Here is a 17,937-nt window from a genome sequence, read left to right as displayed (position 1 = left end):
TTACCATAGCTAGTTTTTAAGTATCCATTGACATTGATGGAAAATGGAAATGGGTAAAATGCTGAGAGCAGCTTCAGATAACTTCTATAAATTGCAGACAAAAGAATGTTTTTAATGCCAAGTGGCTACCCTCCTCCAAGTGGGTATTCACAGATTTGGGGAAAACTTTTTCATACTATAAAACAATCTGAAATTACACACATTAATATATATTGATGAGTTTAAGGGCATCATTAGGAACAAAGTGCAGGAGACATGTGGTTGTTTTTCTTGAGACATCACGGTTTGAATAGCTGTTCTGATTTTTGTGAATTTTGTGTATCATGTTTCATATGTTGTAATTTACCATGTTGTAATTCTTTATGGATGTTATCTGAGATCAGTAACAAAAACACAGGTGAAATAACATAAAATAAAAGTGTTTTTTATTCTAATGTATTGTTCCACTCCAATACCAAAAACTGTTAGAGTTGAAGGAAGAAGAAGGAAAAACTAAGAAATAGGGCCTAACCACTAAGAGAAGAAATAATAGTCTGAATATAAAACAGTCAGGATTTTGCTACTCACCGTACTGGCAGCTTGGTCCGTTGAACCCTGCAGGACAGTCACAAAGTTGGGTGGAGCCCTCCCGACACTGGCCCCCATTGAAGCACACGCCATAGCTACACACGGCTACACGTGAACGTGTTGACAGACAGGTCATAGATAAAGAGAAAGACAGAAAAAAATCAGTAAGTGAAGCAGAGACACCTGGCTGATGTCACGAGATGTCAACATCTGCAGTTTCAAACACTGACCTCTTTCTATCAGAGCCTTATCATCGGCCTGTTAGCTCCTGACTAAAGACGAACCTTGATGTTTCTCCATTCACACTAACCAATGTAAGAGGAATCCACCACTTGGCTCTCTTTGAAAAGACATCAGGCTTTGGGCCAAGCAAAAGAAATTTCTAAACTCCATTTTCACTGAATCATCAGAGTATTTAAAGTGAGTGGCAGCAACAGCTTGTACAACTTTTAAGGGAAAGCGGCCTCTTCTCTGCACAGTTCAAGAATGTTAACTGAGAGTGACCTTGACTGATTGACTGAACTTTGGTCATTGTCACAAACAGTGATCATACAGATGTGCATGGATGAGTCATGGGATAAAATCAGAGAGCCACAGGTTCAGAGTGGCTCATCCATCTCTTTGAGCCAACGGCCCCGAGTCCATAAATCCCTCCGAGTCAAACTGCTCTTGCTCGTTAAGACGTGAAATTCAAAGAATCCAGGACGCATAAACAGTGAGCCACTAGGAAGCTCAACATGTGAATCCACCTCAGGAGGTGTACCATCATGTTCCATATGCTTGCATCAATCATGACAGCCGATCACACTAACTGTGTGTGCATGTACAGTACATGTGTGTTGAAGTCTCCCTGCTAATATCCCTGTGAAGTGAGACACAGCTGTTTAAGCCTGGCATGCTGTTTGCACCCTGCTGAGCAGAGTACAGTGCTTAGTGATGACAGGTCAAAAGGATCGACATCTATCGTTGCTCTTTCCAACTAGCACTATGTGGACACTGGAAGAGGGAAAAAGACAGTCCAGCTAATCACAAGAGGAATTTAAATGCCAGTCCTTCCTTCAGATGATTGTGAACCCCAGTTTGACTGCGCATGGCCTGCCAGATACACATTTTTCAGCCCATCTAATCCAACTAGAGTCAGCATGACCAATCAACACACCAGGCGCTGATGCGATGTACTGGCCATATATGGTCATAGTGATGGTATCAATGTGCTCGGGACTACTCAAACAGAAACTGTGATTACACCCTGCCGCATCTACACATTTGAACTTTAATCCCTGTTCCGATTAGTTTACATTAAGATGAAGCCTAATATTCTGCTAATTATAGCTTAATGGACTAAATATTATAAAATGCTCCATGTAAACACCTAAATTAAAATAAACTGATTTGTTTGAAAATTTGGGTTGCAGTGGGGTTGTTTAAACCTTTTCATAAACTGATCAAAAGAAAAATTGGACCTTATGAACAAATTTAACCAGTTGTCTGGTTGCATTCTTTCCGCATGCTCTCTGTCTTGACATAAATGCATTGAAACACACATTCCTCCACTCCAAATAATGGCGGCTTTCATGATGTACTGAACCTCTGCAGAGTTTGTTTCTGATACAAACTTTTAAAAGGTGCAATATGTGAGAAATGGCCACCTCTAAAATTAATTCCCCAAACAAATATGGGGCCCTTGCTGCAAACTGTAGATGCTGTTAACTAGTTAGCTCAGTTAGTCGTGGATTTAGCAGCCCAGACTTAAAGCTAAGAGTGGAATGACAAAAAATGGACATGCCAGGGCTAGCTGGTTGGTATGCCGACTTCTGCAGATATCTCTGCAACAAAATACATAGATATCTTGTTTATTTTAAAAAAGATTTTTCTCTTGCAGGACAATGGCCGTTAAATCAAAAGCTAAAGCAAACAGTTGAATGGCTAGTAATTCAATCAACAAAAAAAGTGTGGGGAACAATTTTGATAACTGAGTTGACAATGAACCTTTAATACTTTATCAAGAAGAAATGTCAAATATTAGCCTGTTGAAGTTTATCATATGTTAAGATTTGTTGCCTTTCTCTGTTTATGGGACTGTTGGTTGATTAATCAGTTACCGAAGCAAACAAAAGTTGAAGCCTTCCTGACATACAAATATCCACTCCAAATAATCTAAACAAAGTGCTAACTGATCAGTTGAGTAAACTGAGATATAAGCTGACAAAATGTATCTACTCTCTGGCTTCAACTGTATCATATCAGTGAGACGGATTTGCGTAACATTTCCGACAATGGAGAAGAAACATGAAGACGTGATCTCTAATTATCACAGCTGAGCCCGAGTTATTTCAGACGTCTCTCATCAGATTCACATGGCTCAGCCTAAACATCCGCCTGTCATCTGGCCCTATCCTTAGACACCTGCTCAACACTTGGACCATCCAGGGAGTCCACAACAAATAACCCACACACACACGCACGGACATCAAGAGTATCTTTTTCATGACGTGTATAAATGAAGCCCAACAAACATCAGAGTTTCACTAAACTGATGCACATTGCTAATACGTTCATGTTCTTGAACTCAATACTTAATAGACCAACTTTTTGCCCAATTTGAGGAGCAACTGAAACCCTACGCCAACAGGAAGACCTCACTGCTGCTAATCTGCCCCTGATGACTTCCAGTTCCTCACGACTGTGTGGCTACAGGAGCTATGACACACAGCAGTAGTTCAACATTCAGTTACATAGCTTTCCCCACTTCTGTGATTATCCAATGTGAGGGAATTTTGATGTGTTGACAGCTACAGATGAGTGGTGTGCACAGAAAAAGCATTATTCAGTGGTTCAAATATACTGTTGATGCGACTCCCCTTTAGCTGTTAGAAGGCAACTGCTACACTGTTCAGGGGGTCCAGGTTTTATTCCACATATTCAAATAGTTCTCTTATTCTTCTGAACAATTATATTACCACCAGCTGTGAGAGATCAAATTAATGAGACATTCCTATATTGTGGTGAAAATGTTTTGAATTAACTAAATTACCAGCAACAAAGTAAAAGGTCAGATGTCTCTCAGAGTCACTTCAGGGCAGCATGGCGAAGCGACAACAAGGGGAATGTACATTCCCCCCTCTGAGATGTGAGACACACAAGATTGTTGGCAGCCAACCAGGGCATTTTTGGCCGGCCCCCATCCTGAGCCCCTTATGCTGCTTAATCTTCCCTGAAATAATTTCTTAATGTGGCATGCAGCGTGGCATAAAACTCACTCTCATCTGTCACAGTAATGCCTCTGCTCTATTACAAAGACACCTTCTCTGAGAGGATTAGCAGCGTCCACAAAAAAGAGGAGGCAGACAGAGCAGTGGTCAGAGACTTGTGCTGAGAAACTGCAAACCAACGAGCAGGTGTCACCCTTACAGCTTCTGAAGGGGATGGCCACATCGACACAGAGGCAGCACCGAGTTTGCTTAGGCTCCTTCAATCGGTTTAACCCCCAGAATGTGACCCAGAGAGAGACCACATTTCGGGCAATTCACAGACACAAAGGGCTGTGCTCAGGGCTCCGTTTGGTGCCATAATTGGTGCGTGTGGAGCCGAGCACCGTATTTTGAGGCAACAAATCATGTTTAGCAATGTACTGGAATGTGTCATTTCAAAGAATTTCTGTGAAAACCAGGGCAATCTCTGACAGGTTCCTTTGAAAGACTTTAAACACCGTTTGAACGAGACACTGGGTCAGTTTGACAAAGCAGCTACAAAAATGCTTAACGAAAATGTCTCAGTAGGCAGAGACCCTGCAATCACAATATCTGGGTCATTGGCTGCACTGTCCATCAGACTTTAAGTGTACAGTACATAACACAGATTCCTGTGAGAGAAATGTATTTTCATCCTTATTCACACATATATGGAAAGATGATTGAGATGTAGTCCTGCATAAAGAGTAGACAGAATAAAAAAATGCCTCCCTTGATGTCACATGGTCAGTTTTTGGCCCACAGCACTCTCCTCACTCTAATGTAACAGAGGATTACACATGATAACAGCATGCATGTTACTCAGACTAAACAGGAAACATATGTGTAGTGTCAAGTGGTGGCTCTGTAATCCATGCAAAATTGAATGGGCCCAGGCCAGTTGTCTGCTGCCTCACTCATTGCCCATCCAATTGAAATAAAAATAGTGTCAAAGGACTGAACAAAATGTTAATGTGTACTTAATGTAAATACTTGATAGCCATTTCCTACCCACATAAACTCAATACTAATAGTCATCCCTAAAATATTGTTTCAATATTGGTATCAAGGTATTTGGTCAGTCCTAGCATTATGAAGTGGCTTTCGGGTGATTTCATTTCATTCATATCTATTTTGTGCACACAAAGACGCCCGGGTTGATTTAGAATAATCACAATTCTCAGTTAAATTGTGTTTATGTATATATTCTGCATATAATAATATCAGGCAATATACTGATATTTTTTACTCCCTAATACCAGTATTGGCCCCACAACTCTAGTATCACCCAGGTTAGCCTTCAGATCTACTTCTTGTGTGAGGACTTAGAGAGTCATGACTCAAACAGACCTCAAGTTGTTGTGAGTAAACTAGTGTTTGCACACAACCTCAGATTTGAACAGTCCCACAAACTATGAAAGATGCGGTAGCTTCAATTCTGCTGACCTTACTACCTCCTCTTACTCACCAGATCAAAAGTAATATGTCAGTACGACCAGAGGCAGTATTGTGATGGTCTCAGCTTGCTGATTTTTTGCCTGCTTCTCTGTATGCGTCTGGGTCTGTGTCTATTTGTGTTCTGATCTGCTGTCCCCATGACCGCTGACACAGTTGTTTCACAACACACACACACACACACACATACACACACACACACACATACACACACACACACACACACACACACACACACACACACACACACACTCTCACACACAGACCACCCATGGATAGACAGAGGACCACTTCCTCTTCTCTGGCTACTAGGCCTATTTCATGTAGCTACCTTTGCCAGCCTGCTCCCCACCATAAAAGGGGGCCAGTTCCTATTCAGCAGCTAACGAGGACGACAAACTGGAAGGAGCCATTGTCCCTGCTCCTCAGGCCCTGTCACAAAGCTTATTGTTGCTGTCAATCAACATAACTGCTCGTTTCCACACCCAGCTAACCCGTCCATCCTCACCCGGCCCGTGGCTACTTGCTGAGGTAAAAGGTTTAACTCATTGATTGAGTGGTCCTCGAAACGTTTAAGTGGAGGAAGTCGCACAGCAAAGTCAAGAGCTCTTCACCTTCAGGAGAACCAGATAGTCATTTAGCCAATTGGAGCCTTTACAAAACACACAAAAGTCACCTTTGAGGAGCCAAGAAGTCATTAGGTGTATTGTAAAAACATTTTATAGATGTGGCTCTCAAATCTTAAAAGTAGAGTGTAAATACAAAGGAAAATGAAACTTAACTATTATGTTAATTGATTGATAACCAAAGTTGTTTTTGAGGAAAAATTCTCTGGTCCAGCTTTCCAAAGTAGGGATTTGGACTCTCTGGATGAGTATTTGTTACACATATCTGCTATTTCAATGATTAAATAATTAATCAGAAGTCGTTTGCAGAGTAATTAATAATCAAATTAAAACATTATTTGGAGCAGTAATTTGACTTTTTGCACAGAGCATTTTTATGCAGTGAAAGAACTGCAAAGGCTTCAGTCTGACTCTCCACTTTGTACACTCAAATCAATAATGCTGGAAATCATCAGAACTTGGAAACAAAAACTCAGTTATTTGCAAACCGCTCAGCAACTCTCAATTGATGCTATTGTCTCAATGGAAAACTAGCAAAGCGTCGTAATTAGATGATAGTAGCCTGAAACACAAAGATATGGAAAACAAAAGGGAATAAAATGTGAAAATAACCAGACTTTTGCTGTGCTGTGGTATAGTCCAAATATGCAACTAATTATGCTAGGCAAAGAATGCTGGGGAGCACATTCACTCCAAGACTGCAGAAGAGGATGTCAACATCTGTACAATGGGTGGATACATATACGTACAGAGGACACACAGGTGCTCCAAAGGAAGGACTCAGTTTCCCGGCTGCTGTGCGTGCTGTATCTACGACATGATTAGACCCTCAATTACACTCACAATAACCACAAATCATTAGCCTAATTACCTGACACTGGCATTTTATTAGGGAACACACACAGGCACAGACATGGGGACAACAACAGAGAGAGAGAAACCTCAGTAGGGCCAGACACTAAATCACTATCTCAACACAAAGCATTCCCATCTTCACAATCTTCCCGTCTTCTGGGGGATTTCAGAGGATTTGCTAAAGCTGTACATTTTGCACAGCAGATTTTTTTCTTTGAGATGTTGAAAACAGCCCCACAGATTGCACTGTGCTGACTGAGGTACAGTACAGATAGTGCATAGCAAAGTGCGCAGGAGTAAGAGAGGGAGGATTGTGGTGTGAGCTTCCTTTTATCCTGATTCAATGGCTCAGAGAAAAGGGTGATTAGTTTGTCCCATCTCAAAGCGCTGCCACGTCTTTGGTTACAGAGATAAAAGCCCTGCCTCGCGTCGAAGAGAGCAGTCATTGTCACGCGAAAAAGAGAAACAAAACCCCCCGTCTACTTAAGTGAGGGGAGACACTGGGCAGTCCTGAGGAATGTCTCTTTAAGACATTTCTTTATAAGTGTTTTAAAACAAACCAGATTCATTGAGGAGCAGACCGCATAATTCTTCCTTGTATAATTTAATACTGTAACCTTCTCACTGGAAACAAAGAGCTCTTTGAAGAGAGCATAGATGCCATAATAAGACACCGATGACAGGCACATCCAGGAGATCTTCTCCCACTCCCCATCCCAGCCACTTCCCATCAGAGGGCGATCCCACAGAGAGCCGGGCCTGTACTGGTGGTGTGAGGGAAATTACGCACACGACTTGGTTCCCTGAGAGCGAAGAAGTGGGAACTTTCTTGTCAGTCCAGCGAACATGGTGACAAACTGTTTACAGGAAGGCTTTGCCAAGGGTCTGTCTATGGTATGCAGGCTATGCGATCTGGATCACTGGCTGTAAAATCCCATCAAAGGAGGCTTCTTGGTCTCAGCGGTGTGAAGCTAAGCCTATCCACAAGGAGATGAGCTTCTGGCAGCCCCAGTGTGACCAAGAGAACTACTTCTCCATACATGGACCCATTGACTGGAATTACAGAGGGGAGATTCATACTTGTTTTTCTTTGTTCTTTTTGTGTGCATCAGCAGGTGGTCTCCCCTCCATGAGCTGATGGGTATTGTTTTGGGGACCTTGACTGTGATTGGTTGGGGTAAACACAGGATAGGCTTGTCTGTTTTCATATCCGTAATGCAAATCCTCTGACCTGCACCGCCATGTCACACCTCTGAATGAGAAGAGTGGCATGACTAACTGGATGAGAACCAAGATTTAAACATGGGAGCACGGCTGGACGGGGAATGTGGACATTTGGAGCTTTACCGTACACTTTAAAGCACATGTTCAGTCAAGTAAACGCTGACTGCTGGACAGGCTTATTTCGTCATCTACAGGAGCGCTGTAGGGCCATGACCTCACCCAGATGTAAGGATGAGCACCAAAACCTGGAATCAAACTGGCACCGGGGTCAAATTATCAAAGATTACAGTATCGATAGACTCAGATGTAACTGGTTCAGCTCCCCTATTCCCAATCTAGACGAGAGATCTCTTCCTGAAGCATATTGGCAATGGGCCAGGGCCAACTCTCAGCCTCTCTCTGACCCTCACAACACCAGAGATGTTATGTGACAGGAGACAAACATCTTAAAGCATTTTGAACAGTCCAAAATGCCAGAGGTGGTTGTTATAGGACACATATTTCACTCATCTGCTTTATAACAGCCAACCAGAAGACATATTTACGAAGTCAAGTTGTTGCACTGACACAAACATGCAGTTGAAACTCACAACAGTTTCAAACAATTTGGTGGCAGAAAGGATCAGGTGAATACAGACTTTGTGGCACTGAAGAGTAGGATATCACACCATTGCACAGGATTACAGTGATGTGCGATGATTCAAACAACAGACACTGAACTGTTACATTTGTTTGAGACATGACAGAGTAACTTGAGAGGAAAAACTCAGGTTAACCCTCGTTTTGATGCAAAGTGACCAAACTTTTTAAACACTTTATTTGATCAGATCTGAATTGTGATTCTATACATGCAGTTTTTATGTCCTGGTGACCGTCAAAAGTCAAGTTATGGCTTTCTCCCTATTCATTTAGATAAGGGGCTGGCCTTGCTAAGTGAAAATATCTCCTGGGGCATTGCCAAGATGGCTGCTGAGTGGCAAGACTTGCCTAAACAGACTTCACTAGAACTGATGCTGACAATGCTTGCTGCCATGAGAGAAACGTCTTTTTTTACATGTAAGGACAGAAACTCGAGCAATGTTTGGAAACATCTAGCGAGGTGCATCACATACCGGAGGAGAAATTATACAATCATAATATAGGTTATCAAGGATCAAAATGTGACCATAACCATACCAGCAGATTGTTCAGGTATAAATATGAGTGAATTTATAAAATCAGTCTGAAATGGTCGTAGCACTCAAGAATCTTCTTGACACAGTTCAGAAGAAGATACAACAACGCAAACCTCATTTGTCAACACTTAAACTCTGTCAACACTTGAGATTTCTTTCCCCACAGTCCACTTCTAAACCTTGTGGGACTGCTGTAACAACACATGCACTGTGGACATGGCACTGACTGATAACATCTGCTGAGGAGTCTGGATGGGTAGAGCACCTCTTGACCCTTTTGACCCTTTTCCTGAAAAAACCTTTCATTCAGAGATCTGTGCCAAGGGTGAGGTGATGTTTGAAGGACCTCTTCCTCTGACAAATTCAGGAAAAGAAATATTGCCTTTTGGCAAACACAAGTTCATTGAAACAATAATGTGATTTTCTTTCTTTTGTTTTAACTTAAGGACAGAAAGTAGAAAAATGGAATACTCACGATACAGACAACCCGCTTCTCCATTAAGCTGAGACCATCCAGGGCAACACTTGTACACAGTCTGATAATCCTGTCTGTAAACTTGTCTGTATGCAGTGTAGTATGCTGTCCTGTTGACATAACAAACATTAAGTTAAAAACAGTCTAGTAGCTGTTCTGCAACAAATCTAAAAAGTAACTGTGGGTTGCAACATGGGGCCGCAATGGAGTGGACTTGTTCCACCACGTCTCATGGATGTTCAACTGGATCCTGTGTTTTCCTCAGAGTAGCAATGACCAACAGCGCAGGACTTTAGGAGAAAAGGCTCGAGTTCATCGTTCATTTAGTCTGGAGACATGAAAGCAGCCTGGACAACCAACGTCAGCTACTGTTGCTCTCTGGTAGCCGAAAAGGACAGTGAAACGACGCACATGCATAAAGTCAAAGTGTCTGGACAGTTCACGAAGAAATCCACAGTCCAGCAGGGTTAGACAACTTAAAAATAGTGCTCAAACTTGTATCTAGTTGATCTTATTTTTCCTGTGAGGTTGCAATCTACTCACATATGGCCAATTAAAATGTGATTAATACACGTCATTTGTCAGAATTTGTTACACAGAGGTGGTTTAAAGAGAAAAACGCATCTACTGCCAGTTAAATATTTGGTACACATGTAATGTTTAATGTGTTATGTGGTTGAATACCGGTAGATTAGGAAACACAAACATGTAATCTGATCACACAACTCCCAGTCTTTTGAGTAGCATGCAGCATAACGTTGAGCAAATATTTTCCCAGACTTTGAAGGCATCATTTTAAAGTGTGAGACTGGCAGACTCTACTTCACAGAACGGTGCCTATCCCTGTACTTAAGGACCCCTCTCATTTCTCCACAGTCATTACGCATCGTGGAAACACGTTTTGTTTACAGCGAGTAATTGTGGCCTTGGCTACCTTCAAAGAAGCCTTTGACTTTTGCAAACACGGTAAATAACGTGGAGAAAGCGAGCGTGGGCACCACGGTGACAAACTCTTGAAACTGACTCTCAGAGATAGGCTAAAATGTTAGCATTACTCCTTCAGAGGAATGTTTGCTGCAGAGATGCCTGTGTGTTAATTAGCTGGTAACCCCCGATGACGTGGGGCTACACCTTGCACTTAACCGTATGAGAGACTCGAAGCTTTGATTACAGAACAAGAGCCGGGGAGGAGAAGAGGGGAGAGGAAAGAGGAGATCAGGGAGTGAGATCTCATCCTGTTTGGAGGTGGAGTTAAATGAAAGAGTCATACCCTTTCTGAAAAATTCTTTTAGTTGCATGACTCATAAAGACACCACAAACCCATTAATTAATGCTTTGCCCCAGCCAGAGCTTAATCAGCAATTCACAACATCCCCTGCAGGTGAGGATGGGAGTGTTTGTTTAGACACAGTCACACAGAGGGGAGAGGTGCATCACTCACCTCCTCTCGTATCCCATGCACCATGACTGTCCCACACAGCCCTGCTTCCACACTTTAACCATGCGTGTGAAGGCCTGCACACACGGCTGCCTCTGGGCGACCAGCGTCACCTCCCTCTCCACACACACATTGGGCCTGGAACGAAAAACAGCGGTAAAAATACTTAAGGTGTCAAAATGTTGTGCGGTGTTTTTACAGATGTACGGATGGCAGCAGGGCAATTTACGAGCACTGTTGCAGCTAAGACAGATGGACATAGCTTGCATTAGGCATTTTCTAGTTGTCAGCGATGTAATGTCTGCGAGGGCGCTACCTGTGCTGAGCCGTGGGGCTACTTATGATGTCTGGTTTTTGGTATTTTTAAAGACTTAAGGGGAATTCCTCACCTATCAAAATGCTGAGCTGCACAGCTACAAGATACTACCTGTAAAATGTGTGCCACCTGAAAGTCTTCTAGAGGGTGAGGTGGATATAAAAAGAGGCGATTTTATATCTTCCATCACAAATGTAAAAAAGTTTAAAAAAAACAAAAAAAAAAAACACAAATCATAACCAGACAAGATCTAAATGTTTTACATGTGAGCCAGGTTTGCTGGGAAACAAACCATGTGATGTGCAATCTCTGTACCGAATTACCACTGCACAGCATTTTCAACATAGATGCATAAAACAAGAACATGCAGCGCTTTTACAGACAATTCACGTGAAACATTTATAGTGTTCTCGCTGGACATACAAGTTTCTACTTGTATGCATGAGACTGTCAGCAGAAACAGGAGACAGTTAACATTTCCACCCCTGGGTAAAAACATGGTAAGCCCTTCAACTGAGATGTTTTGTCCCCTTAACACAAAGTCTGTCTGGGTTAACAGGTGGTCCCTGCCACTGATGTCTCTTCCTCACACCGCTTGCTGCAGCGCATGGGTGAGCAACATGATCTTTAAAAGATTTTCTTCTTTTGGTAACTCTCCAAGGACAAGACAGAAAGGCTCTGCATATGGAGATCAGCTGGAATCTTGAGACAGCATCCAACTGCTCATCTTGTAAACAATTGTAATCACTATCACTCCAAGCTGCACACATAGGTGCATATGAAAGACCTTTTTGTTGGTGACAGCAGGTAACCGCACACAATCCTTTCACACATAATTCAAGCTGCTTATTTATCATTTTGGGGTTTAGAATACCTGTCATAATTGTCTCTTCAGCTGCTGACAGACTCAGGAATGCAGCACAGACCATCCACATGGAGCTGATATATAATCATGTTAATTACAGTGATGCTATCCAGGGAGAGCCGACAAAGACTATGATAAGAGCACAGGGCAGCAAGATGAATCTTCCAGCATCTATTAAATAGATCGGTCAGCAAGAAGTTTCTGTTTGCCACCTCTGACAAGAGTTAAAGCTCCTGTTTTTGACACAGGGTTAAACATGCTCAGGTGATGAAGCAGTAGTTCTCTTGGGCTTCTAAGGAAAAATGGGAGGCTGTAAAAACATTTAAGGGAACATAATGATTTAAGAAAATCATGTGAACTCTGAAAGTATGAGTTGAAACAAATAGGAGAAAAAGCTTACTCACATATAAGGTTGGAGATTGTTGGCCATGCCATAACGCAACGCGTGCGTCTCTTTAATAAATAATAGGAACAAAGTTAAAATAACACCATCCATGTTTCTTCTTCTTGGATCGGAATTACGCGCAAACTCATTCATGACCATAACTCTGCAGATTAACCATCAAAAGCATGTTTCATGTAATAGGAAACTTAATGGAGAAAAAAGAATCCGTGTGGTCAACAGGGATCAACTTAAAAGGCGCGTAAAAGATCTTCAGCTTGGAGATGATCAACACTGTCCCGAAGTGCCGCTGCCATCACAGGCGGTGTGTTTCTTTCCTCCTCAAGCGTGCACCGGCTCACCTTCGCTTCGTCACTGCAGATGTTGGACTGACGGGCAAAAGCTGGCGGAGGCTGAGCGCTCTTCCTCGTCTCTATTGACTTGGTAATGTTGGGGGTTGGAGAGGAGGAGTGCCGCTTATTATTCAGGGCTCCAGACACACTCACGGGACACCCTGCAGTCGGCAAAGCGCACACACAAACAGAAACTTGGACACAAACGGGACTTCTGAGCTTGTATATGATACGTCAGGGTCTCTACTGTATGATACATAAAGACTTTTCCCCCAAAATATGATGTTCATTTAGTTGCATGAGAGATGGAAAAAAAAACGCACGTGGAGATTTAAGAAAAAAAAAAAAAAAAAGAGCGCACACGTAGAGCAATCTCCGTGCGCACGGAGCTCTGACGCATCGCTACCAGGGGAGACTCAAACGTCAGAAACAGCTCGGGGAAGAAAACAATACTAAGTGATAAACAATCACCCGAGGAGCAGCAGAGGAGGTTGTTGGGGGGGGGGGTCCTGTAACAGCCAGTGGTCACTCTGCAGGGCAAACAGCTGATGGTTTCGGTCAAAGGGTCAGCCACCGGGACTGACTGCTGCTGCTCTCCAAACAAAGCTTTCATTGCGCGCATGTGTGTTCATGACCCGAAAGAGTCGCGGGTCACCGTGCAACCTTCCGAGGGGAGCAGAGCGGCGTCCTGCATGCTGTTTGAATTAGACCAACGGCCCTCAGACACGTCAGAGCTCACTGACGGTAGAGGTTGTCCGAACAAGACAACAAATATCTCATGATAATCAAACCGATTTGTATATATTTTTTTGTTAATTCCATGTTATTTTGGATTAAAGGGACACTTTGGAGTTTTGGAAAAGAAATTCAAACTCAGAATTGTAATATTTAGCATTTTAATGAGGTGATGAAACGAGCTTAAAAAACTGCTCTGCTTGGAAAATAAGATCCACTGTTTTTATTCCAAAGACCCTGTCACCTTTCTCAACATGGTGTAAAACTGTATGAACTTGTGTTGTCTATTAAGGTCAGCTTTTTGTGTATTCAGTTTATTCGGCCATGAAACGAAGACAGTTTGTTTAGGCATGTTCATCAGCCACTGAAGATCTTTCTCTTCTGACTACAGTTTCTTCTTCAAAACTACATAGTGCACCTTTAAACCTTTTGGGTGCCCCTGCGCAGAAATCTGCTTTTTGGTCCTTTTATTCACCTCAAACCTTCTGCGTATTTTGTATGTGCTTTGTACCCTGTTGGCCTCTGGTACTCATCGGGATGCATAACAGACAACACATGGCAGCCTTGTTATAACCCCAGAGGCCAACCAGTAGATACTACAAAAGGTAGCACAACCACTCCAACTCTGGTACAGTTACATGAGCCAACAATGAAGATTTCTAAAACAAATGGCAAGAAATACGAGGATCAATACAATTCGTTCTTTCGTTCATACTGCATGCATGTATTTGCAATTGTCAGCTGGCACATGGCAAAACCAGGGGAGTTGCCCAGCTCACTTTTCCCAATTGGTCTCCAGCCTTGCACTACAGATCCTGCAGGTGCCTTTATTCAAGACGCAAACTACATACATAATGGTGACAAATGAGTCTTAGTTACCCAAATATAATTTTAGTAATCTCCAGATCCTATGGGGCCCCCAATGTTGTCTGTGTGGCATTTATCTTGTGATAATTAAATTCTTTAATTTATTTGTTCTGTAAATTCAGAACAAACATCTCCAACATACTGTCCTCTCTACCAGCAATCAGGAAAATATAATAATGTCACAGACCTTCATCAGGTTATTGTCTGGTCTTTTTACCGTAACTTAGTTTTTAAATTTTTCCTGACTGCAGCTTAACTCCGATTTTGCAGAAAACTGGTATTCTCCTATGCGAACCAGACCATCCACAGGTGTGCAAAAGCTTTGCTCTATTTCTTTTTTTGGTAAGACTGCACGATATGGTAAAACAAAATTATCATGACATGATTCGTAGTTGGTGGGAATCATCCTCTTTGCATCACAATATTCATCTTAAATCAAAAGAAAATCAAAATCATGATGATGCGACGGGTCTGTACCTCACAAACATGTTTTCTAACATCGTGTTAATTCATTCTAATGCGTTTTGGTCACACATCTTACTTTTATCAAATAACTGTATTATGCTTCCTGTTGTTTTAATGTTCTCCTGTAGTAATAAATACGTCTTCCTTTCGATAACACTATAAATTGAACTTACACCTACAGTTGATCTGGACTTCACGTGGATGAAGACTGTAGAGGAAAATCCAAAGAGCGTATTTTGTGGTGATCTGCTGACACCTTATGGTTAAAAAATAAGAACTGCAAGCTACAACTAGTCTGACGAGTGCTCTGCAGAGATCGGTGCACGGAAAAGACTTGAACAAATATTAACACGTTTAAAGTGACCGGACGTGGCGGTGACAGTTTAGCACACGCTCTGTCTTAAAGTGGTTGATTATTTAACTGAGGAGGGGGAGGGCTGTGCGGGAGAAATACATCCTTAATGAGCGAGATATTAATGACAGTACCTGCAGCCATCCCCTGACGGCAGAAACCACGTGCAGCCAGACATGAGACTTCATAACTACATCTTTTGCTGACTAAATGTGCCACGATATTTGTCACAGTGACATTGTTATGTGCAGGGGCGGATCTAGAAAAATATTTACGGGGTGGTGGAGAAATAGTATGTACACACTGCATAAGGGCATGGGGTGCCATTTACAAACTCATACAAACTTAATCTGATGCAATCAATGTATTGCATTTGAGTTGTCATGTGAAACCGTTCGTAATAGGAATAAGTGACCACACAATGTGATCTCACTTAATAGGAGATAGAAGTATGGTAACACTACTGTGGGTGGGCCATTATCACAAGAAAGGCATTAAGGTAAGACACAGGTGATAAGTGGCAGATGTGTGAGAGGGAAAGCAAAATGGATAAATGGATCACGGCACTCAAATAAGGTACTGGACATCACTTTTATTGTTTACTCAAAACACACATTCTCCCCATTTGTCCCTCAGTAGCTTGAACAATGTTTTGACAGATGAGGTTTTTACTGATACAGTGATGAGAAATACAGTACAGTATATACAATATTCACAGCAGTTAAGGCAACATGAAAGGGACATTTCATGCAAGTCAATCTGAGCTCCTGTATCAGTCGCTGCAGAAGCTTCTCCTGACTCCTCCCTGGAGGAGAGCACTGGCACCTCACACCTGGACTTGGATATGTCTAGAACAGGGGTGGGGAACCTTTTTCCTATCGGGGCCCATTTCAATTTTCATACTGTCCCTCGGGGGCCATGACTTTTTTTTTTTTTTTAAAGGTAAGCAGCTCACAACATAATTTTTATGGCCTTTTTAACTTAATTGCAATAACAACAATATTAATGGATGTTTTAGCCAATTTTAATTTTAACCATCTCAGTGTATCTTACTTTTAATCCAATTAATTTCATGTTCTGGTTGGTTTTTGTATTCACTGATGTGTCTATGCAGTAGATAACCTATAATGTACCTCAAATCATTTCAGAGCATTCTGATGTGAGATGAAAAGAAAATAAGCCCTCTAAAATCTCACATCAGCATTAAATGACTTGAAAATGACAGATCTGAGTTGTCTCAAAAAAGGTTGTCTACTATCAATCTGAGAGGCAATTGTTGAGTAGAAACAGGGAGTTTTCTTTCAAAAGCAGGATGAATATAGCTCCGATGTCATTTTTCAAGTGATTTGAAGCTAATATGAGATTTTAGAGGGTCGTATTTATCTTCACATCAGAATGCTCTGAAATGATTTGAGGTACATAATAAATGTTGTCTACTGTCAATCTTTGGTGGAAAAAAAGAACCTACTTATTAGCATCATGATCATATCAGCGTGACCTGATGCGATGGCTGGAAATGCTTCTCCTTGGTGAGACGTCTAATGTCAGGTGGCAGTGATGACGATGCTACCCTCAGCTGGTTGTCCAGGTTACGGTCAGTCAGTGTTGAGCGGAGCCGACTCTTTGCAAGAGTCAGTTTTGAAAAGAAAAGAAAAAAAATGGAAATCTTTTGCAGTATCCTTCAGTGACTTCTGGATGTCTTGTGCCATGTCAGTAATCCGATCTGAGACGGTTCTCCGGGACAAACTGACACTTTGGAACAGCTTGATTTTTTTTTTCCTGGCACGAGCAGCTCCTCAAATTCACCCTCGGCATGAGGTTTCAGCTTCTTAGTAATTAGCTCACTCACCACACGAAGCTAGACTGTGTCATGTTGTCCTGGTCCGCTCGCGGTTTGGATACAACTGCTTGATGGCCAATCAAACGCCGTCGAAGAGCGCACTTGTCCTTTCAAGCATCCAGTTTTGCATGTTTCGCGCTGTAATGACGCTCAAGGTTTGCCCTTTTCATTTCTCCCACAAAGAAGAATTTATTCGTCCATTTATCCCTGAAAGAGCGACACTCCGCATCAACGTTTCTTTTCTTACTCGCTATCTTCCGTTTTAGCCAACGCTAGTCTCGTCTCGTTGTAGTCACCTGTCAATCACTGATGACACGCGATGACAGTTGCGCTGTTGTTGTGTTCAGTGCCATTGGTCATGGCTCGGAAAGACAGACACCCATCCCGGGGACATTATCTTCTGAATTCATTTTTTGTGGGTGTACTTATGGATGCCTCGAGGGCCGAATTAAACAGTCTCAAGGGTGTATATGGCCCGGAGGCCGGAGGTTCCCAAACCCTGGTCTAGAAGATGGAGGGGAGGAAAGATTCAAACTGCATTACATCTGAACTAATTATACAATGTAACAACTAGTAAAAACACAATCAATTCGAAATCGTCATAGATTAGACTATGAGACTATCAGACTATGTTAACAAACATTAACATTTAAGCCTAGGAGAGTATTTTTACGTTTATTTGTTTAATGTTGGAATTTAACCTGAGCAATAGATTAA

The 17,937-nt window shown here is 42.0% G+C and overlaps 1 protein-coding gene across 4 annotated transcripts in view; it reads right to left on the bottom strand.

Annotated features, from left to right (window-relative positions):
* The window catches only part of megf6b (multiple EGF-like-domains 6b), a 67,397-nt gene that overhangs the window by 48,632 nt on the left and 828 nt on the right, over window positions 1-17,937 (bottom strand). For 2 of the 4 annotated variants that reach the window (XM_037101142.1, XM_037101144.1), the window contains 3 exons: window positions 11,049-11,183; window positions 9,608-9,717; window positions 568-672 (listed from right to left, as the gene is read on the bottom strand). In XM_037101142.1, the coding sequence (XP_036957037.1) occupies window positions 568-672; window positions 9,608-9,717; window positions 11,049-11,110 (277 nt within the window). In that variant the 5' untranslated portion in view covers window positions 11,111-11,183. The other 2 variants (XM_037101143.1, XM_037101141.1) reach the window with 2 other exon arrangements.

Source organism: Acanthopagrus latus, chromosome 6, assembly GCF_904848185.1.
Source record: "Acanthopagrus latus isolate v.2019 chromosome 6, fAcaLat1.1, whole genome shotgun sequence".
Classification (NCBI taxonomy): Eukaryota; Metazoa; Chordata; class Actinopteri; order Spariformes; family Sparidae; genus Acanthopagrus; species Acanthopagrus latus.
Note: the sequence above shows the minus strand (reverse complement) of the source record. Positions and strands in the feature narration are given on the sequence as shown.